This window comes from Larimichthys crocea, chromosome X, assembly GCF_000972845.2.
Source record: "Larimichthys crocea isolate SSNF chromosome X, L_crocea_2.0, whole genome shotgun sequence".
Lineage (NCBI taxonomy): Eukaryota > Metazoa > Chordata > Actinopteri > Sciaenidae > Larimichthys > Larimichthys crocea.
This window is the reverse complement of record NC_040020.1, coordinates 19749010-19771533: the sequence shown is the minus strand read 5'-3', so window position 1 is coordinate 19771533 and position 22524 is coordinate 19749010. Positions and strand designations below refer to the sequence as shown.

Here is a 22524-nt window from a genome sequence, read left to right as displayed (position 1 = left end):
GGGACTGCAGGAGCAGTTGGTCCTCCTCATTCTCTTTGTCAGTTCCCCACTCTTGGTCGGCACCACCGGTCGCCATTTCCTCTGGCTGCTCTCACTGCTGGGAACGCAGGCCAGTGCACCTTTTTTCCGACTTGCCATCCCACCTCTGACACCATATGTCGCAGGGTTCTTTCTCTAACCTCGTCGCTTGTTCCAAAAAAATCCAGGCTTAGTCAGAAAAATTATGTTTTGTTTTTTATTCTTCACCTCACCAGGTGCAAACAGTGCCAATATTTCCATGTGAGTGTGTGTGTGTGTGTGTTTACTTAACAGTCAGTTTCTTTTCTGACTTGCAGTCGCATAGAGGTGACCCTCCAACACAGTGAGGATTAGCTGGTGGCTCATGAGTACCCCCGTACCTCTTTTTCTATATACGAAAATGCAGATGAAAAGTTTGGATTTAATTCAAACTGTAGGCATACTTAGAAGAATGCCTCCAAATGTTTGCCCTCGTAAAATGTCCTTCTGATTTGCATACACCTTTTGTCCTCTGGGGTCAAGATGACCCCGCTGGGTTTTGCCTTTTATTTATAGCATAAAGTATAAATTGTCAATCTATTCTGTGTTACACCTTTAATCTTACTTCAGTCCAACCCATTACCACAAAATGTTCTCTTTGTTTTGGAATGTATGGCCAGTAGATCTTGTTTACATGAAAATATACTCTGTTGTTGAGTTAACCTCTGTTGTAGATTTTGTAAGATAACATACATAACTAGAGGTAAAATTACAGTGAAAAAACTGAAAAAAAGTGGAAAAACTATTAAGTACTATAATTTGAGTAGCTGTAATTTGAGTAGCTGTAATTTGTTACAACGTAAACTTGTTTTCATTAAGTATTGCTTCTGATGTCCTGTTGTAAGCATCAGTGAATGTAAGTGGCCTCATGGTGGGGCTGCTTGATGAAAATCTACAGTAGCTAGAAACTGAACAGACTAGAGGTGTCAAGAGTTAGAGGTAACTGAAGACATACAGCAGCACACAGTTAGCACCTTTAGTCAGCTTCCATCACTGACAGAGGACACGTTACTGTGACATGGGGCCGCATCGTGCTGTCTGTTTCATAATAGGTAAGACAAAAATATAATATTTAGTTAATCTGTTTCTTTATTAAAAGTTATGTGTTCAGTTTGTGCCAGTTCACAGTTTCCACCCAACTGGGCGACATACTTAGGATGTAAAAATGATATATATATCATTTTATATATATATATATATATATATAACAATGTAGAAAAGGCGAAAAGGCACAGTGCCTCAGGTACCGGACATCCTTGCAAAGATAAAATGTGGCAGTTTTTTTCAGTTGTGGCTAAGCTTGTTTTTCCATCTTTAGCATCTGCCTTTATTTAGCCTGCTGTATAACGCTGTCATGGTTACAGCTTACATGTGAAACTGATTCTGTTGAAGGTCATTTCTTTTAATAAACCAGTTTCACTTGTGGAATTTCGGTTGTATTCTGTTTTAACTCTGCAGCGCACAATCAAGACTGACTAATGGCAGCAATGGTGACATTGTTACTGTTGTAGAGAAATTGCTGAAGTCAAAGGTCAATGGTGAGGTCAGGAGTTTAGAAAGTGTTCAGGAGCCTCTGATGTCTTATGCTGTATTATTTATTGACGCTTCATCAAGGAGAATTAGAGACACTCTCAAAGTTCATCAGAAGTGCCTGAGTCGGTTTCACATTCTGCCAAACTCATCCTGGTGGATAGACTTTAAAAGATAACACCACAAATACTACACACCCAGAATTAGTCAAAGAGAATGTTTTTACCCATGGAGGTGTTATTGTCAGCATATTCTAGTCTGGAGACACAGATGTCTGTTTATGCAGATTTGTCGCAGACGTCAACGGCCAGCTATCTATTATGTCTAGGAAGGCAGCAACAGGCCTCTTTGATCCTGCTATCTATTATGTCTAGGAAGGCAGCAACAGGCCTCTTTGATCCTGGCCACCACAGTGTTGAGATAGACTGGCACCTACTGTTCCCAACCAAAGCCAAACAATTAATACTGCTGAGGACCTCAAGGCCCACATGTGACCTCCTGTAACCTAAGGATAGAAAATTCCATAACAGTTACATGCACCAGGGTTAAAAAAAAAAAAGAAAAAAAAAAAGCTTGTGTGAAGAAACATTCACAAAAAGATAAAAAGTTGCTGTAAAACAATCACAGTCACAAAAGTCTAGAAGAGCTTCATGTTTAAATGATCTATTCCTTATAAGTTAATAGAGGGCTCACCTGGAGGTTAACATGCTCCAAGGGCCACATAATGCAGAACCATATGCAGATGATCTGAGGGCTTTTATGCCCGAAAGTGTTTGTTTGTTTTGTTTTGGGTGTCATTGTGCTGTGCAGGGTAGAGGTTTGAAGAGCAGAAGCTATGTACAACTATACAATGAAGAATATAAGAAATTCGTTTTATTTGGCTTCATCTGTCACTGAGCAGCTTTCTTAGGAATAACAGGAGAGAGTCTAATTCCTTTGAATGGGCTGTTTATCGTGCATTAATCAACAAATTATTTGCAGATGTTTGTACCCCATAAATGAGTAGCAATCAGTGATTCTGTCCTGTAACTGAGCACTCTTTATTTGAAATCCTCTCTTTTCTCGGTATCAGGCTTACTTCCTTATACGTAGAAGAGCCAAGAGGATCACTATAATACAGCCTGAAGTCTGTTTTGAGAAGTTACACTTCAGATCATGTTTGATTCAATGAAACATCATTTTACTGTCATTAACACAGTGTGTTATCACAGCTCTGTTTATTACTGCAAGTCAAAAGACAGAACAGCACATCAAACAAGTAAATACAGGACAATGAATAAAAGAATTCATAATCTGACATTTTATGTCAGGTACGATAAAGCGGTTGAAAGTCAAGGTGTGGTGGCAGGGTTGGGAATCCTGGATCAGCTGTATTTTATTACTACTTTTGTCAGATTTTTATCTGACAAAAGTGTGTTGTTTTGTTTTGTTATATCTTTGAATGTTATATATTGTTTTTTGAGGAGATTTAAATGTATTGCATCAGATGTTGTGATTCATACATCAGGTCTGTTACACTCTTTTTTTTTTGTTTTCTTGCACAACATTTCATTTCATTTCTTTACAAGATGACCTGTCCTCATCCTCTCCATTTGTACCTGATAACTGGAGTTTGGGTACTTTGAAACAGTTTTTTTTTTAAATGATAGATATAACACCATAAATATAATGAAGTACTAGTTAAAGAAACTCTGATATTAAAATATCCATCTATTGCACCAATATTGATATACTACAGCTCCCATTAGCTTTTCTGAGCTCCATAAACTCACTAACGCTTTATAATAAATTGTGGTATGGCCTAGGGCTGCTCGATTATGGAAAAAATCAATATCATGATTATTTTGGTCAATATTGAAATCACGATTATTCAAATGATTAATTTTGAGTTTCACAATGCATTTATTCAGCATTTCTCTCTCTCTCAAAAAACCCTGTTATTGATTCTTTATGCAAAGTAGTAAAATTGAATATAAATTTTGGCTACAAATATGTACTTTACAGCTGTTTTGCAATGTATAAAGCATTAAATCAATAAAAAAAATATACTTTATGGAACATTAAATAAGGCATAGAAAAACATAAATGTACCCAAAATAAACTATAGATCCAGCTGCTCTGCAAGTTCTGTTTATTTATATCATTTATTTATTGATATTTATTTATTTATTATAAAATATTTATTTAAAGCATTTTATTTAGTGTATAAGCATAAGCATCAATAAGCAATAAGCATCTTCTTGAAACCCTCACCCTCGACTGTATTAATGGGTTGCATATCTTTAGCTAAGAAATATCCAATGGCAGCTGTTAGGCCCCGTTTACACGTACACAGGTATTTTAAAAAACGGAGACATTTCCCTTCGTTTGTACCGATCTTTTACACGCAAACGGTGAATTCGCCTCTGAAAACGAATTGAGTTTTAGGCAGCTGATGCACCAAAAGTGTGACCAGTGTTTACCTTTTGCTATGACGATGATCATGGAAGCAAGCCGCCCATAGGCTTGGCGTAGTTATGATGGCGCTCCATGGCGTATTTATGCGGGTTGATGTAAACGAAAACTTTTTTGAAAACGATGCTATGTGCACAATGTTATTTTGGAAATATTTGTTTCTCAAGATACCCGGCTATGTGTAAACGTGGCCTAATGTCTTGTGCCTCTCCGAACTTGTCGGATAAGGAGTCGCATTAAACAATGTGTCTGTGATCGATGACTGAGTTTGCGTTGACGTCTTGCTGGTTGTGGCACTGGCTTTGTCTTTTTGTTTCTTTATTAATTCGTCATGAGTGACTTTGTGCTTTTGTTTGAGATGGTTGATGGTCTTCAGCTGCGTGAGGGAGTAAACTCGATTATATGATTTTTGAGATCGTTTGACAACAAAATCGAAATCGTGATCAAAATTTGATTAATTGCACAGCCCTAGTATGGCCTACAACATTACTGATTTACTAGTTTACACGCACTGCTCATGGTGTTGTTTTTAACACAGGCAGCTGTTTTCAAAGGAAAAAGCTCTGATAAAGCACTGTGTGCTACACCTGCTCAGCAGGAAACACACAACAACAGAGTCAGACTGCGTCAAAGAAAAAAAAAATTGGCACCTTTTTCTATCTTGAAGATTACACTGCAGTCAGTAGATTCACACACTGATGTTTTATGTCATCATGTCCAAAGCGTGATTTTTTTGGATTTCCAAATACGAACGTCATCGTCCATCCATTCGAGCAGAGAATTGTGTCTGAAGTGTCACTTTTTGTCAATATGAACTTGACACGCCTCAATTGAGGCTGATTCAAAGCATCACAAATAAACTTCAGTGGAATCTGTGACCATTTTCTATGGTTTGATCAGGAAATCTAACAGCCACTTCTTCTCTCTTTCAGTTCTGTTGTATTGCGTGCAAGCAGACGAAGGACAGGAAGTGGTTAAAGCAAGAGAGGGGGCTACAGTCACCCTAAATACCACAGAAACCAGCTACATGAGTAACACTCAGGTAGTTTGGACTTTTGGAGCTAAGAACCCAAATGCGCGCATCGCCAATCTGAAGGAAAGGGAAGTAACGACTGACTATGATGAGCGTTTCAAAAACAGACTGATGCTGTACAGTCAGACCGGAGCTCTGACCATCACACAGCTCAGAGCCAGTGACTCTGGTGTTTACATGTACCAGTCCATTGGTGCCAACATCATCTCTCGGCAATTCTACCTGACTGTCTACAGTGAGTACACCTGATGTGGATTATTGCATGGAAAAGCTGTTTTTTTCACTCCACAGGTCACAGAACACTCATGGTTCACAGACTCACTGGAGGCACAAAACAAAAAAATAATGACTGAATGAATTATTTATTTTTATTTACATGTCATACCCAACAAACAATGTCATTTAACTCAACATTGTGCTTTTATCCTTCAAAGTAAAAGCACATCAATCTAAACCGTTTAATAAAACCAGTGTGAGACTATCATTGTTTTTAGTTTTATACACATTAAGGTTTAGATCAGTGAAAATATAACGGACAAACACATTTCTGTGTACATTTTCAAAAATAATGTTCATGGACAACATTTCAATTGATTCACTACTGTGTCTGATTTTAATAAGCACTTATAGATAGAGAGAAAACATTGTGGCATTGGTTAAATGAAATGAAATATTTTTGTTCAATTTTTTAAGTCTGATGCTAACGTGAAGAATGAGAGAATACACAAACTCTGTGACTCTGCTCTGTGTATTTTCTGAAGTCTAGTCACACACCATGACTTTACACCTACTGCATTTATGTGCTGTATGAAAGTCACACCACTTCCTGCATGCAATCAATGTTTCCAGTGATCATTATTAAATCAATAATCAATAACAATAGAAAAAAACAGAGTTATATACATATGCATGGCTGACATTAATGACCAACAGTCATTTCGCTGTGAATGTTGTGGTCAGAGTAGGTGTGATGGAGTGCGAGCGAGAGAATTGCACTGGATGTAGAGGAGCAGTGACAGCAGAACAGCACGTCAGACTTATGCTGTGCCCGAACTATCCATCCATCCATCTTATTGACTTTTAATACTTAGGTACATGTTGCTGATAATACACTACTGATGTGTGTCATTCAACCACAATAGTAAGTAAAAGATAGAGAGATAGAGACATTATTAGACAGATACAGAGTTATGATAATGCAAAGTGCTTTGCACCACAGAAACACTTTGCACATCTATTACATGAGACAGTTGGAAGGAGAGAGACGAGTGAGATCCACAATCAGTAAGCACACCTCTTACCAGTCAATGACTGGTACCTTGCTGATCTGCTGCGGTGGGGTCACAGACATATTTCAAAATAAAAGTCAGTTGTTAACCAATGACAGGATTCAGCCCACGGATAGGCAGTGTGTAAAATAGTGAGCTGATTTAAGAAGGAAAGTCCCACAGGGAACTGTTTTGCCTTTACACAGCTGTAAAGCCTATATCTGATCTGCATCCCTCTTACTTAGCTCAGAGGGGTGCCATTCAGGGGCCATAGGAACAAAAACACTACATGCAAAGCACTAAACAAACACTCAAAATAATTAAAATACCTCATCACAGTTGCACTCATGAAATCACTATTATTCTTTCCCCAGGTCCTCTCCACTCTCTCTCCATCAGTGTCAATCAATGTTTGATCAACAGAAGTTGTAGTTCGCTCACACTGGAGTGCTTTGTGGAGAACAGCAGAGATTTGACCCTGTCCTGGTACAGAGGGAGAGACATACTGAAGAAGACGAGCAGTCCTGATCTGTCCACCAAGCTGTCTCTTGCTCTGGAAATAGATTCCAAGGATGGAGGTGGCTACAGCTGCGTGGCTGAAAACCCTGTTGAAGAAAAGGTCGTCAGACTCCATGCTAAGGATACATGCCAAGACAGAGGTATGATGATGTGTGGCGATGGGAGGGAGGGGGTGGGATCTGGGGCTCCAAAGGAAAAGAGCAACATAAGATCATATATTCCCATGTTGTTTATCCTACTGTTCTACTCCTGAATGAAATGTAAATATAAGTAAGTATACTTTGACTAAATGTTTTTCTGGTGCCTTCATGTCCATTTGGAGTTCTGAAGACCACATTTACTTAGCTTGCAGATTATTATGGGATGGATTTAAATGTATATTTGACAGCCAAACATTCTGTGAACAAAAACATGTTTTAAGATGAGTAATGCTGTTAAGGTCACGTTCCTACTGTGTGACTTAAATATATTCAGACTGAATGCTTCATGATCGCAGAATAAATTCAAATATGAACAAAGGAAAACACTGATTTAAATGTGACCTCTATAGTTTTGTTGAAGCACCTATTAGTCCACCCAAATCCCTAAACTTTTGGTGTGTTAACACAATGTCGCAATGTCAGGTAGTATCTTCAAAGGTCCAAGCAGTACTCTCTTTTTCAATCTCTTCCCCTCAGAGACCAGCAGCTGGTGTAAAGCTGAAATAATGGTACGACTGGTATTCTTGGCTGTATTTGGCCTGGCTTTGATTGTTCTTGTGGTGGACTACATCAGACTCAGAAGATGCTCCAGACTGGGGTCCTGAGGACCATCTCATCACTTGCTTGACACAAAACGTGACAAAGAAAAGACAGAACTAATATTTACTGGAAACAATCCAGATAGTTCTTACGTGCACAAATGTCAAAAGTTATTTTAAAAGTTAAGATGATTTCCATCAAAAACACAAAAAGCAAGAGACAGCTACAGTGCTTCATGAACAGGTGCCATGAGTGTGAGCATGAGAAAACTTTAATACTGTCCAGGGAAACAGTGCAAAATTTAAAATGTGTCAGACCAAATACCCCGATTATAGTCATAAAAGTCGATAAAACATTTATAGTTTTTACTAATACCATGAAAAGACCCAAACCAATCATATTTATTGCCCCAATCCGCCTCTTAAAATAGTCCCTAACAAATGCACTACCCTCTTCCTGTTAGAGCGATGTTCCAAAAAAAGAAAAACTACTGACCAGCTGTTTCTTTCTCTTTTTTTGTGATGTGTTTGATGATGTCAGTTTGAGTCTGCACATGAGAAATATTGAACTGTATAATAACCGGACTGATATGACACCATACATTCTAGAATTTGGTGACACTGGAAATATGAAAATGATATTGCATGATGAATGCTATGGCTGGAAAGTTTTAAAGTTTTAAATGTCCACATGTTAAAAGTCTAATGAATTTGTTCTTGTTCCATTTTGTCACCAAATGTCACTGAAATCTGTGGAGGAGACGAACAAAACATACACAGCACTGAAAACAGAAATAATATTAATATAATAACCCATGTTGAAGCTAATTATTGCTGCAGTTAAAGTAGCTTATAACCAACCCATGATGCAAGTGACAAAATGAATGTACCATATATGTAAGATTTTGGTTTATATTGCAGCTTTTGGAAAATGCAAAATAATACTTTTATTAATGAATGTTATTCACTGTTCACCATTCACCATGTTCATAAAATCATGAGCTGTGTTAAATTGTCTTGCTGGCAAGCATTTTTTTTAAATTCATAAAAAATAAATGAATGTTTTATACATAAAACAATGAATGAATGTATTATACATCATAACTGAATAAATGTATTATGGTAAAATGATTATATACAAATAAAGTAAGATAAACAGTTCTCTATTCATTCCTTTAAGACAGTCTCTATCCACTAATCCACTGTATCTACTTGAAACAGTTCTAAGAGAAACAGGTGCTGGCTTTGCCTCTAATCGATCTTTAACCCTTGAACAGTTTTTTTTTCAAAACTTTAAAAGGTAGAGTTATATAACGTGTTAAATGTTATGTTAAATGTTGTGTTCGTTATTTTGCAAGTAAGGAGAACTCAAAGTCGGAAGTCAGTTTTAACAAATTTAACAATGAGCATTGCAGAATTAAAAGCACATGTACATGGACTGTCTTTGTTTTGGAAACCACAGTTCACTGACTCTAAGAGTGAGCGAGTTGCTGCAGCCAACGTTCCAAAAAGTTAAAGTTAATGTCATGTTTGCACAATGGGCACCTCCAGGTGGCCTACCAGGCTTGTCAGGATGCTGCTGATAGAAGTCCCGGATTAGAGAGGGATCTAAAATAAGCCGACGAGAGACCCAGCTCCTCTCCTCTGGGCCATATCCCTCCCAGTCAACCAAGTACTGGAAGCCCCGGCCCCTGCGCCGAACATCCAGCAGCTGCCGGACTGTAAAGGCAGGATGGTCATCCACAATCCGGGCGGGTGGAGGAGGAATGGCTGGAGGGCATAATGGACTGACCGAGACAGGTTTCAGTAGGGACACATGGAAAGTGGGGTGAATTCTCAAAGACCGTGGCAGCTTGAGCTTCACAACAGAGGGATTAATGATGCTGGCAATCTCATAAGGGTCAATGTAACGAGGGGAGAGCTTCCTAGAATCAGTCTTTAAAGGAATATCCTTAGCACAGAGCCAAACCTTCTGTCATGGTTGCACAGGTACTGACCCAAAATGCAGGCTTGGACAACGGTTGGTGAGAGAAGGGGATTTATTGTGAAGAGAGAAAAGGGGAAGGAGAGGGTCCGATAACAAGGTGGAGGGAATGGCTGAGGCGAAGCAGTGGTTGGAGTGGATGGAGGAGGCACAGAGTGTGGACTGTCTGGAGATGGTTGATGGAGAGCAGGCAAGCAGGAGGTGAAGATGATGGTGGACCTGAGCACAAGAGGATCGGTGGTTAAAGGTCAACAGGAAACACAAAGAACAATAGTTTAAGGCGGTCTGACCATGAACTACCACAGTGGCTGAACAAACGATCTGACAAGGAGTGGGAGAAAGGCCAGGGTTTATATGCAGTTGGAGTGATGAGTTGATGGAAGGCAGGTGAGCTGAGGAACGGCAGGTGTGCTTCATCTGATGATTATCCAGGAGGCCCAGGGAAATGTGCCATGCCCACAACACAGACAGAGACAAGTAAACACAACACAAGGATGGGGAAAATGAGGGGGAACACAGGGAAACAACAACAGTCACGACTGCCATCGTGACAGTTAAAATCCTTTCACATAAAGAGCATGCTATTATATTACACCCTGGGTGTGCAGATCTTTAACAACAACAACCTATGTGTAACCAACCATGCCTTAATGTGCCAACAGTTATTATGTGAGTGAGCGCATCATAACACTTATGTTAAGTAATATAACAACACTCATTGTTTTCTGATATAATGCAGCACTTGTATTACTGGTGAAATATTTATCCCCAACACATGGTCACCATCCTATTTCTCTCCCCCAATTCATAACCTTAACGTTCAACAAACAGAAATTGATTAGTTTGCGTATCTTTGTATTTACTGGAAAATCTTCAGGGTATGTGTAATATAAACACATTTTAGCTTCAATGGCAACAACACTATCAGTCAGTTTTAGTCAGCTTTAGAACCTCTTTCCAGAATACCTGGATATAGCGGTCAAATGCCTTTTCAGCATCTAGTGACATAGTCACTGGCATTTTTTTTTTTTCATATAAAATATTTAGGCATGTGTTATGAAATGCCTGTCTGCCCTGTACAAACCCATTTTGATCATCAGCAATCAAGCTGGGAATTATTCAATCCGCCTAGCCAGCGTCTTGCATAGTATTTTGGTGTCACATGACATTAATGATATAGGACAGTACAATGTTCTTTCTGAGGGGGATTTTCCTGGTTTTAACAAAAGGAAAATTACTGCAGATCTTAAGGATGGAGGTAGTATTCCTTTTTCAAATGATTCATTAAACATCTCAAGGAGATGTGGTTACAAATTTTCCCGAGAACTTCATCAGGCCCGTGAGCCTTTCCACTGTTCATATTCTTTAACACATCTGATAGTTCTACAATACTTAAATTTTTGTCAAGATTAGTCTTGGCCTCCTCAGTTAGCATTGGGAATTGAAGCTGGTCTAAAAAAAATTTCTCTTTTTGTCAGCTACCTGGATATTGAGATTTATATGGACCTTTATAATATTTTTTAAAGGCAATATTTATTTCAATTGGATCTAGTAGTTAATTTCCATCCTCTAATGTAATGGAATTAACAGCTCTACCTGTTTGTATCTTCTACCCTTGAACAGTTAAATAACTTCATATCTTTGAGTTATATCATATCTTTTGCTGTATTTCATGGCATGTATTTTAACAATACATGCAATACATACAAATACATTTTCCAGTGATACTAATTAGGATTCGGTTCCATTTTCACCACAGCAGCACCCTGACTGACCTGAATGGAACCAGAACCTTAATTAGTATAATTGGAACACCTGTGTTTACAAAATGGCTGCTGTGAGAAAGGTCTACCGTCAGTAAGAAGTTTGGACCAAGGATCGCTGGTGACTGGTTGGTTATAGCCGACAACCAACAAATAAAGTGTTGTTTTTCCATCAGTTTGCACATTTGTCACAGGAATAAATGTTTAATAAAGATTAAGTGTCCACCACTGCTGGAACCTTAAATTAAACTATTACCAGTCCTTGATTAAAGCCATTAGGGAAGGTACTTAGAGAGGGCTGCAAATGGGTGTAGTTCAGTTCAGTAAGAAGTTTGAACCAAAGATCGTTGGTGACTGAACAATTTGGATGACAGCCCCTCAGCAGTAGTGTGAGTACATTTTTACAACTTGCCAGGTATGTTACACTAACTCATCATGTATTTCAGTCATCAGTACATTTACTTTTGCAGATTTGTTGTATATAAACTTAAATTAAATACATTTCTAGGACACAGGGCTGGTGTGTTGTAGCACCCCAGCACACACCACATCTGGTAGTTCTTAAAGCAGAGGGAGGGGCCCTTCAGCTCCACCTGTGGGGCCCTGTGCTGCTCAGGAGTCCTTTAAGACCAAAAAAGACACGGCAGCTTCTCGTCTGAATGGCGTCCTGTCAAATGTGGTATCAAGAGGCAGTAGATCATAGATAAATGAGCTAGAATAGAACTGTGTAGGCCAGGGGTGTCAAACTGGTCCACAAAGGGGCTGTGTGGCTGCAGGTTTTCCTTCCAACCAAACAGCAGCACACCAGACTTGACTCATTTAATCAACTGATCTCAGTCTTCAGAGAGTTGATTGGTCAAACTGTGTGCTCTTGGTTGGTTGGAACTAAAACCTGCAGCCACACGGCCCCTTTGTGGACCAGTTTGACACCCCTGGTGTAGGCGTTATATTTCCTTTTACACCCACACAGCTATCATCTGCATCTGTGCTTTTTTTTTCCCTCTGGTGTGAAGTAGAATACAGGTCCAGGCAGTAAAAAGCCTGGTATGATGTCCTGACTTAATTTCCTTCCTAGCCTGTTTTGTGCACCTTCCGTCACACACAGAGGTCATTGTTCTTTGCAATAATTAAACATTATTAGAGCTGTTGATCTGTTGAGGTCAGGGCCGGTTTTTGCTATGGGCAATGTGGGCGACCGCCCAGGGCGCAATCTATGTGAGGGTGCACGAGCGCCCTGAAAAAAAAAAAAAAAAAACTCTCCAGTTTTCTATACCGCTCATTTCCACGTCAAGTTAGTGGAGTGGGCGCCCTCATTGTCACGTCAACTTACTGTGTGTGTGTCAGAAGAGGCAAGGTGGAGGGGGGCGGGGGATAAACTGATCCCAGGTGGCAGGCCACACAACACAAAAAGCTTCCAAATAAATTGTATTTCATTCCTAGAATTAACATAGACCCATATACCTACATTAACTGGGTTATATGAAAAATAAAATAAAAAAAGATGAAGGCATGCAGATTTCTGTGAGTGACGTCAGTGACAGCAGCTATAGGCTGTTTATTAGCCTCTTGATAATATGTTGCTATCAGCCACAGAAGATGAAGTATTTGGTCTATTTAGTTTTGCTGAACTAGCAACTATTAGAATTGACATCATGTCATGCAACTAATTTCACCCATAGGCGACCTAGTCTGGTTTGTGTTTGCAACACAACAAGTGCAGATTCACACAGACTGTGGAATGTTTTATTACTGTACACTAATGTTAACTTAAACAACTTCTAATATACTGTGACATGGCATTTTGTAAGCTACATGTGATAGAGCTTTTTAAATCATTTGTAGTATGTTATGCTTAGTTTATAGGATGTTAACAAATGTTAATAAAATGTGCATCATGGTCATTTTAATTGGGTAACTGATGCATGTGTGATGTGAGTGTGATCTAACTTACACATTGTATCTTAATTTATTCTGGAGCGATTTACATTGGTGTTTATATACTGTATTTCATTTATTGATCTTGTGTTTTGTGTGTTCTTGTTACTTTTTATATATAATAAAGTAATACAAATCTAAAACATTGTTGTGTCGGTACAGGGGCTGGGGGTAGTTGTTGGGGAGTGGGGGGGGGTAGTTCGCCCAGGGCGTAAATGTAGCCAGGACCGCCTCTGATCGAGGTTGATCTGTCTGTAAGTCTAGAGAATGATATGCCTGTGTAACCCGCGCCACTCCACCCAGGGACTCTGCGTTTATTTTACATTCACATGTGTCGAGTCAGTCACGGGGCCTGGCAACTCCTTATGCCCTTATCACAGGAAAATAAACATTTTTTAAACATTTCACCTAACCCTGCATCATATCTTTTAAACACAGCAAACAGAATACATGAACACAAGTTAATATTTTTAGATAATTATTCACATTTCGGGAGAGCACGGTTTATGCAGATTACCTTATCAAAGGAAAATCAACATTTGATCGAAATGGGCTTGTGCGCATAACACACCTGAAAATACGGTGGCCTTTTTAGGACAAACGGCCATATTCACCAAACCGCTGAGGGCAAAGAACAATACATTAGCGCCATCTACTGACGGTAATAGGCCACTGCCCTACATCTGTTTTACTCGATTTACTCTGACTTGGTGGTTAGACTTGGTGGCTTTCGTGCAGGGTGTTTGATTACTTTGTTCCTGACACATGGGACTAAAATTTTCTGACTGAAGTGATTATATAATTCACATACACTCATATGACTATGGCCCATCAATCATAATTTAGAACATAAGAATAACATAGTGGTTATAAATCAATAAGCAAATACTTTGAGTACATCATTCAGTCAATTATGTGAAATTCATACCTAAACTATTAAAATATAATGCAGTGCTACTTAATAAATATCAGAAGGTTAAACACATGTGTAATTTCCACCAAGAACGGTTGTGCTGTGTGTTCTGACTGCACCATAGCTGGCAGAGACGATCATGCCCGTTCTACACAGTGTTCCACAATGTCCCCTCTTCTTGTGTCTGTCACTTTACTTCCTGCTGTTGTTGTTTCCTGGAAGTTCTGATCCACTGTTTTACCATGATTAGTTTCACCTGTCTCTCTTTACCTGTTATCCTGCCTTCACTTCCTTGGTTTCAGTGTCAGCTCATCTTCGTTCAATGTTCAAGCACTCCAACCTTGACTCGTGTTTTGCTTCTCAGTGTTGTCCACGTTAATATTCCCTGAATTAAAAACACAGTAAGAGTGCATGGGGAGACGTATCTCTTCTGAACTTGTCAATAACATTCGCAGATGCATAATGACGTACTCTAGTGTAAGTGCAATCGTCTTCTCCTAACTCCTTATGAATTCTCCTTGGCGTCTTTCCTTGAACTTGTGACGTTTTCCATCAAGGTCAAGTAAAAGTGATTAGGAAAGGACTTAGGAGCTAATTTTTGGACTATTTGACTATACCCCTGGACTTGTATGTTCCTTTACAGACTTGTTTTCTTGTTTGCTTTTGAACTGAGTCAGCCTGACTATCTCCAAGCTTTTGTACATTTTCTGCTTAACTGTTGATCTCCACCTATTCGGCCTTTCAGTCTGCATTTGGACCTTCTCCTATGTTCCCTGTTCTCCCTGCTTGAACTTTGACATATCATTAAATGGCAATGTTGTTACAGGAATGATCCAGGGTTGATTCTTTATCATCAATAACTTGCTCACTTTATGTCCTACAAGAATAGAAGTTAAATTAAGCATCAATTAATCTTGTGCTAATGTTAGAGTGTCAATGGGTTTAATTTACATATCATGTTTTTGTTTATTAATTCAAGTGTGTGAGAGATGGTGTTAGATAAGAAGGGCAGGATGTATGTGTTCAGCTTTTTGTGGCTTCTAGCTAAAATAAAGTCATCCAGTAATGTGACAGCACATATACTTCCTTCTGTTTAGTCTCCAGCACTGGCACCTTTATTTATTTTTGAGGCATTTCGAAATCTGTCCAGCTCCAGGAGGTTTGAAGATCAGGATGCATTTTGATTATTAAAAACAACTAACAACAGATGTCTGGTAAATGCACTGGGTGCTCACTATGGCAATGACATGTATTAAAAAATAATTTATATATATGTATATATGTATATACAGTACACACTGTACACAACACACCTGAGGTCACCGCAATCACCAAACATTGAAAGAAGTTAAGACTACACATCAACATCCCTGACCTGTGACCAGCTGGGGACCTGTCCATGGCATACCCTGATTCTCACCTGACTCAGTGTCAGCTGGGATTGCTTCCAGCAATGGCTGGAAGGATGGATCAACTTTTGTATCAATATATGTTGCATAAGGATTATAGCTTTAAGGGTGTGTCGCAGAAATGGGTGGATGAATGCAACAGAAGCATGTGACTACTCCAACCACAGAATGAAAAAGTGGCAGATGTTTTCCTTGGGTTGATGACAAAGTGACCTTCAGACTGGCATAGACAACATTACAGTAAAGGCTACAAATAAATGGACGAATGGGCCTGGATTTATTTACAACTTACATTATCAAAAGATTATCAATAGGAAAAAAAATCTATTGATACACAAATACAGTGTATGAAACACATTAATAGGCTGATCCAATGAGATGTTAGTTTAAACAGTGAGAGTTCTGATAAGTCAAGCCTGTCATAATGCAAAAAGATCAATGTGTAGTTATTACAAGGGCAAATGATGAGATAAGATTTGTGTTACAGTGACATTTAAATGCAGAGTATCAGTAAGTATAAATCATGAAAGCCACAGTTATAAAAAAGACGTCTGTCAAACTGTTGAGAGCACGCATCAAACTGCACACAAGGTTCATTGTGACTCTCCCTAATAATAGCTTTTGTGAACTTTGAAATGTGAGATTAATCCAACTAAGTGGTCTCCTCCTCTTCGACAACTACTAAAGACGTCACTTAATGAAGGAGGGACCGGTTCATGATGAAATGACTTAAGTTAATATGCTACAATGGCCCTTTCATGATAACCACATAACAACTAAGTTGTAGCCTTTACATATCCACTTTTGTACTGATAGAAACACAGAGATATTTGAAGTGGCTATATCAATATTATAGCTGAGGCTTTATGGTGCTATGAGTTTCACCTCATCATTTAGCTGTTTTGGTTCGCTCTCCCTGCTGTACTAGCACCGTTTTTGGACGTGGCCGGCAGCTGTTTTCAGTGGAAAAGTTCTAAAAATCCACATTGCTCACTACCAAACAGCAGACGGACAGTACAAACCAGCTGAAGAAAACAGTAGAACTTTGCATTTCTATATTTTCAAGGCTCTTTGTCTCCTCCTGCCATACACAATATTAGACCTCCTGTAGGTGGTACAGTAAATGGTAAATGGCATCGGGAACTTATCTTATTTTCCAGAAGGAAGTCTCAGTAATTCTTTTTTTTATCTCGCCTGTTTCCTTGACCGAGTCAGCCTCATTACAGCCATCAAATACAGAAATGCATGACAAAGATATTTTACTTCCTTCATTCATTGAGTTAGTGATTATATTTAGATATTTGGTTAATGGGCAGCAGGGTAAATCTGAACACTATTCATGAAGGGTTTACTGGGAAATTCCAGCACTTTGTTGACCATTATACATTTTATTAATGTTGGTGGGAAAACTCTCTTTCTCTTCCTGAAGCACAACTCGGAAATGACACAGAAGCCAAAGTCCACAGGTTTTATTGTTAACATAAAGGAGGTGACTCAGTGTGTTTCAGTGTGTATATAAAGGGCACAGTGTCGCCTGTCATCACTGCATCACTGACCCACCTGAAATCTGCAAGCTGACTGCTGCTTCTCTCCGTGAGTCCTGATATTTCAGTGTTCTCATTTTGTGTCTGCATTCATATCTTTTTCTTACATTTTGTGTCTTTTCTTTCACGTATACTTGCAGATCTGTGAGCTTCTATGTCCTTCAATGAAGTCTGTGCTGATCCTCTCTGTTATCCTCTCTGTCGCCCTGTCCATCAGGGCTGCAACAGGTGAGACAGAATACTGATGCATTCAAATACTTGTGACACATTTAAGACCACTGTGAAATGTAGATGATATATTGAAACATGGTGTCCACAAAGTGTCCTTGGACAAGATACTGAACTCCAAATGTATGCCTCTGCCATCATGAATGTGTGTGTGTGAATGTGACGTGATGTGTAAAAAATAATGTATGCAGTGACAGAATATATATATCTTTGCAGAGAAGGTGTCTGGTCTTAGTGGCAGACTGTGTTATATTCATAGGTGTTTCCAGTTTTTTTTTTTGCACAGATGTTTGCACACCACACAAAACATTAAAAATCAGCTGGACCTGATATCAGATGAAATGTGTGTAGCATCTTGTATGTGCTTTAGCATGGTGATCAGGATAGCAAGAGGTTATCCAATTTATCTGGCTGGGCTTCTGACTTTTAAAGGTGTCGTGCATCCCTGAAATTAAAACTAGAGATAAATAATTTGTTAATTAATTATTTAGTTAATTTGTTAAAATAAAATGTTTGCGACAACACCGCCTCAATTTAAAAGAACCCAGGACTCTACAAGGCAAGGCTTACACAGGTTACCAATGTGGCGGTCGGTGTCTGGTATAGGCTACTCCCAAGCCATTTGCTCTGGAGCTCTGCCCCGTGCCCTGCTGCCACTGTCCACTGCGTCCCTCCATTCCTGGAGTACCGTGCCAACAGGTTCTGTATTCAAAACTAGAGTGCTCCTGCATACCTACTGCTCATTGGCCCAATCAGCTTGTGGTGCGCTTCTGGTCAATGGGACACTGCACTACTGTCCGTAAAAACACTAAAAACTCAGCGAAATGAAAAGCATGTGCAGTTCAGGTCAACCATCTCAAGTAACTATAAAGAACTTGCACAAACATTCAGTTAGGACTGCTCGATTATAGAAAAAATCAATATCACAATTATTTTGGTCAATATTGAAATCACGATTATTCAAATGATTAATTTTGAGTTTCACAATGCATTTATTCAGCATTTCTCTCTCTCAAAAAACACTTTGTTATTGATTCTTTATGCAAAATATTCAAATTGAAAATAAATTTTGGCTACAAATATGTACTTTACAGCTGTTTTGCAATGTATAAAGCATTAAATCAATAAAATAAATATACTTTATGGAGCATTAAATAAGGCATAGAAAAACATAAATGTATCCAAAATAAACTATGGATCCAGCTGCTCTGCAAGTTCTCTATATTTATAGAACAAAATAAATATAATAATAAGCATAAGCATCAATAAGCAATAAGCATCTTCTTGAAACCCTCACCCTCGACTGTATTAATGGGTTGCATATCTTTAGCTAAGAAATATCCAATGGCAGCTGTTAGGCCCCGTTTACACGTACACAGGTATTTTAAAAAACAGAGACATTTCCCTTCGTTTGTACCGATCTTTTACACGCAAACGGTGAATTCGCCTCTGAAAACGAATCGAGTTTTAGGCAGCTGATGCGCCAAAAGTGCGACCAATGTTTACCTTTTGCTATGACGATGATCATGGAAGCAGCCGCCCATAGGCTTGGCGTAGTTATGATGGCGCTCCATGGCGTATTTATGCGGGCTGATGTAAACGAAAACTTTTTTGAAAACGATGCTATGTGCACGATGTCATTTTGGAAAACGGAGGGAGGGAAATATTCGTTTCTCAACATACCCGGCTATGTGTAAACGTAGCCTAATGTCTTGTGCCTCTCTGAACTTGTCGGATAAGGAGTCGCATTAAACAATGTGTCTGTGATCGATGACTGAGTTTGCGTTGACGTCTTGCTGGTTGTGGCACTGGCTTTGTCTTTTTGTTTCTTTATTAATTCGTCGTGAGTGACTTTGTGCTTTTGTTTGAGATGGTTGAATAAATTTGTAGTGTTACCAAGAGGAGCAGCTATTACCTTGTAGCAAATCTTGCACATTATGTGCTGCTGCTTCTCGTCGGATTCTTCTCATTCGCTTTCAATCTCACTCACTGTTTTTGAACACCAAACAACACACCTCCTCACTCTGCAGCTGCATGAGGGAGTATGGGCTATCCTGTTAGTCAGCGGGGCCGCGTGAAATGGAATGTATTGCGCATGTCTCTCAGAACTTGTGTAATGAAAAATGCAAAATAAATAGTTTAAACTCGATTATAAGATTTTTGAGATTGTTTGACAACAAAATCGAAATCGTGATCAAAATTCAATTAATTGCACAGCCCTACATTCAGTTTACTTTCAAGGCCAAATATTGGAGTTTCACATCAGGAAACCTTTCCAGCGGCCCCATGCCAGAGGGCACAAATCAAGATGACTGGCTACGGGGTACCTCCATGAGGTTGTGGGTCAGACACTTGTCGATCCCCGGCTCCTCCAGTCTGCATGTCGACGTGTCCATGGGGAAGATAATGAACCCCAAACCCCATTGGTGTGTGAATGTGTATGAATGGTTAGCTCCAGGGCCGTGCAGAGACCTCTGAAAGGGGCAGATGCTCAAAGGGGCCCTCTTTCACTCTGCTCTGTGTGCTCCCTGCCCCCTACACTCTGTTCTACGGACACAGCTCTCTCTCTGTTGTCCCTCTCCAGAGTCCTTTGATTGGCTAGAATACGTCATAGATACCCTCCACTGATTGGTTGAAAAAGAAACTAGTCTCCCTATGTTTTTCTATTCGTCGACTGCGCTTTCAGACTGCCGGTCTATTTTTCGCTGCACAGTACAGTAATATGAAAATAACAAACCAGACCTTTAAAATGTTTGTTTTTCTGTACAGCTATATCTAAAGAGAAAATCATGAATGTGTTTTGTTGTGTTTGACAGAGGAGGGCGCTGTTGCTGATGACAGAGCTGTTCTACCACAAGGTAAGACAATGACACAAATCCCAGCAACACAAGAGGCTGTTAAAAAAAACTAAATTCTTCATATCCTGAGATAGTGAATAAATTCTCTAAAATTGTTATAATAAGGAAAAACATTTTTGTATTTATTTTTATTTTTCCAGCTCGTTTCTCGTTTTGCCTTGATGGGTGGCTTAGTTTCCGTGGTAACTGCTACTACTTAGGCAATGACCCTGATACCTGGAAAAATGCTGAGGTAATATTGTAATATTCATAATGCAGAAAATGTCTTTGTAGCTCTTTCTTGGGATTAACTGAATACATTTATGGTTGTACTTTAAATCAAACAAAACAAATCTGATCCTATCTCATCCTGTAGAGCTTCTGTGCTAACTATGGTGGCAGCCTGGCCTCCGTCCACAACATCTGGCAGTATAATTTCCTCCAGCGTATGGTCAAGAGTGGCGGTCACACTTTTGCCTGGATCGGAGGATTCTACTTCCAGGTCTGTTCTGACATTAGTACATACTTGAAGTATGCTCATTTAAAACCTTAAAAAATCTGGAGCATCCCACCCTCACCTATTACAATTAATCAGATGTAAAAAAAAAAAAAAAAAAAAAAAAAAAAAAAAAAAAAAAAACACAAAAAGTAACACACTGTGGCCATTCTGCTGCTCTCAGTGATTCATCAACTGCCACACATTAGGTGGGATGTGAATACCGACCAGAATAAAAAAGGAAGGGCTAATAAAACCATTTATAGTCAATGAAACTGCTGTCTCTGTATATAAAATGGTTTTCCAACTCTGAGAATTAGGCTCAAAGCTACATTTCTAGCAGGGTTTTGGTCCATCCTTAAAATGTAGACTGTATACAACGTGGACACAGTCTCATAAAATCACTTAGAGGTTTCTGAAGAGCCGTTGTGAAGCTCAGTATGGTGGCTCTGGCCACCACCATCTTTGCACTCTGCCACCTCCCCACCAATTCAAAAATGGCCATGGATTGTGGGTGGAGCTAAGGCAGGCTGAATGAAGCCTGGTTGTTTAAATAAGCCACCTGTAATGGCACCCACCTGTCAATCAAAGGGTCCACTTTGTAATTCTGCATAACTTTAAGCCTTAGTATAATTTGAACAGGTGAGTTCTATGAAAATTCACCCTCAGTACAGTTGGAGATTAGCTAAAAATGTTTTTTGTACCATGCTGTATATTTCTGCTGTGAGGTTGGACATTTGAACATTGGAACTTTTGGAGGTTGAAATGTTCTGTAACCAGCCTCAAGCGGACATTTGATTAACTGCATTTCTCTCACTTCCGTCTTGGCTTCACCTTACAGACATGGAAGTCTGCACATGAGCATGAGTTTAAAGCCCATATTTCTGTGATTTTAGAATTTGTTCAAACTGGCATTACATTTTGTCAGTAGAACAGTCAGAATAGCTCAGATCCTACACAAAGCTGCTTTAAACTAAAAGTGTTTATGAAGAGAAGGGAAGTTTATGAAATGAAGAGGAGTGTAACAATGATTTCCTTCAGGATGACTGGAGATGGGAAGATGGCTCAGTGTTCAACTATCACAACTGGGAAGCAGCGGCCCCCACTGACCAGTACCAGTGCTTACAGCTTAACTCTCAGGGTAAGTACAGAAAAGTCACACAAAGTCATAGTCATGCCGGTTATGGTTAAAAACACATTGAAATACAGAGAGACTGAGTGAGGACTATTTCTACCATCAAACTCAATTGATTAATGAATTCATGTTGTTGCCATACAGTATCTGAAGATGATGATGATGATGATGATGATGATGATGATGATGATGTTTTTACAGAGACCAAGGGCTGGTCCAATCATGGCTGCAACATGCCCTTTCCATTCGTCTGTCAGGTGAATCCAAGCTGCTAGTCATCACAGTGTGAAGTGTTTCTGCTGACGCCTGCAGGCAATACTGAAGCTGCAGACCACATGTCACATGCATATGTAACACAAATCTCAGCACAAATGAATCCACATCAATATTGTTTTACTGTTGTTCTTCTTTTGTTGCGTTTGTTTTCATTACAGAGTACAATATACTGTCTATTGTAGACAAATAAAAAAAAAAAAAAAAAAAAAAAAAAAACAAGCTGTTGTCTTTCTTTCTGGGGAATATACAGGCTGCATGTATAAGATGTGTAATAACAGGCAAATTGAATTATTATTGTTTATTATAATACTAACCTGAAGGCATGAAGGCCTGAAGGCGATTTACTTCGTTAAACAAAAGCACAGCACACTCACGTCATGGTTGGTTAACACCCTGGTTTAGCA

The 22524-nt window shown here is 39.2% G+C and overlaps 2 protein-coding genes across 2 annotated transcripts; both read left to right on the top strand.

The window, feature by feature from the left end:
• Positions 1 to 983: 983 nt before the first annotated feature.
• LOC104938967 (uncharacterized) lies at positions 984 to 8932 on the top strand. Its single transcript, XM_010755429.3, has 4 exons — positions 984 to 1109; positions 4974 to 5309; positions 6717 to 7001; positions 7539 to 8932. The coding sequence occupies exons 1-4, from the start codon at positions 1076 to 1078 to the stop codon at positions 7664 to 7666; spliced, it is 783 nt and encodes a 260-aa protein (XP_010753731.1). The 5' UTR covers positions 984 to 1075; the 3' UTR covers positions 7667 to 8932.
• An 8203-nt stretch (positions 8933 to 17135) lies between these two features.
• LOC104938969 (ladderlectin) lies at positions 17136 to 22308 on the top strand. Its single transcript, XM_019261680.2, has 7 exons — positions 17136 to 17197; positions 17289 to 17376; positions 20193 to 20234; positions 20375 to 20466; positions 20590 to 20715; positions 21751 to 21850; positions 22046 to 22308. The coding sequence occupies exons 2-7, from the start codon at positions 17313 to 17315 to the stop codon at positions 22117 to 22119; spliced, it is 498 nt and encodes a 165-aa protein (XP_019117225.1). The 5' UTR covers positions 17136 to 17197; positions 17289 to 17312; the 3' UTR covers positions 22120 to 22308.
• The last annotated feature ends 216 nt before the right edge of the window (positions 22309 to 22524 follow it).

Bases quoted from the DNA above. Each gene is read 5' to 3' on its own strand.
- LOC104938969 (XM_019261680.2), top strand. From the start codon at position 17,313: ATGAAGTCTGTGCTGATCCTCTCTGTTATCCTCTCTGTCGCCCTGTCC. The intron at 17,377-20,192 runs GTGAGACAGAAT...TGTGTTTGACAG, and splicing joins GTCCATCAGGGCTGCAACAG to AGGAGGGCGCTGTTGCTGAT. The intron at 21,851-22,045 runs GTAAGTACAGAA...ATGTTTTTACAG, and splicing joins CTTACAGCTTAACTCTCAGG to AGACCAAGGGCTGGTCCAAT.
- LOC104938967 (XM_010755429.3), top strand. From the start codon at position 1,076: ATGGGGCCGCATCGTGCTGTCTGTTTCATAATAG. The intron at 1,110-4,973 runs GTAAGACAAAAA...TCTCTCTTTCAG, and splicing joins TGCTGTCTGTTTCATAATAG to TTCTGTTGTATTGCGTGCAA. The intron at 5,310-6,716 runs GTGAGTACACCT...TTCTTTCCCCAG, and splicing joins ATTCTACCTGACTGTCTACA to GTCCTCTCCACTCTCTCTCC.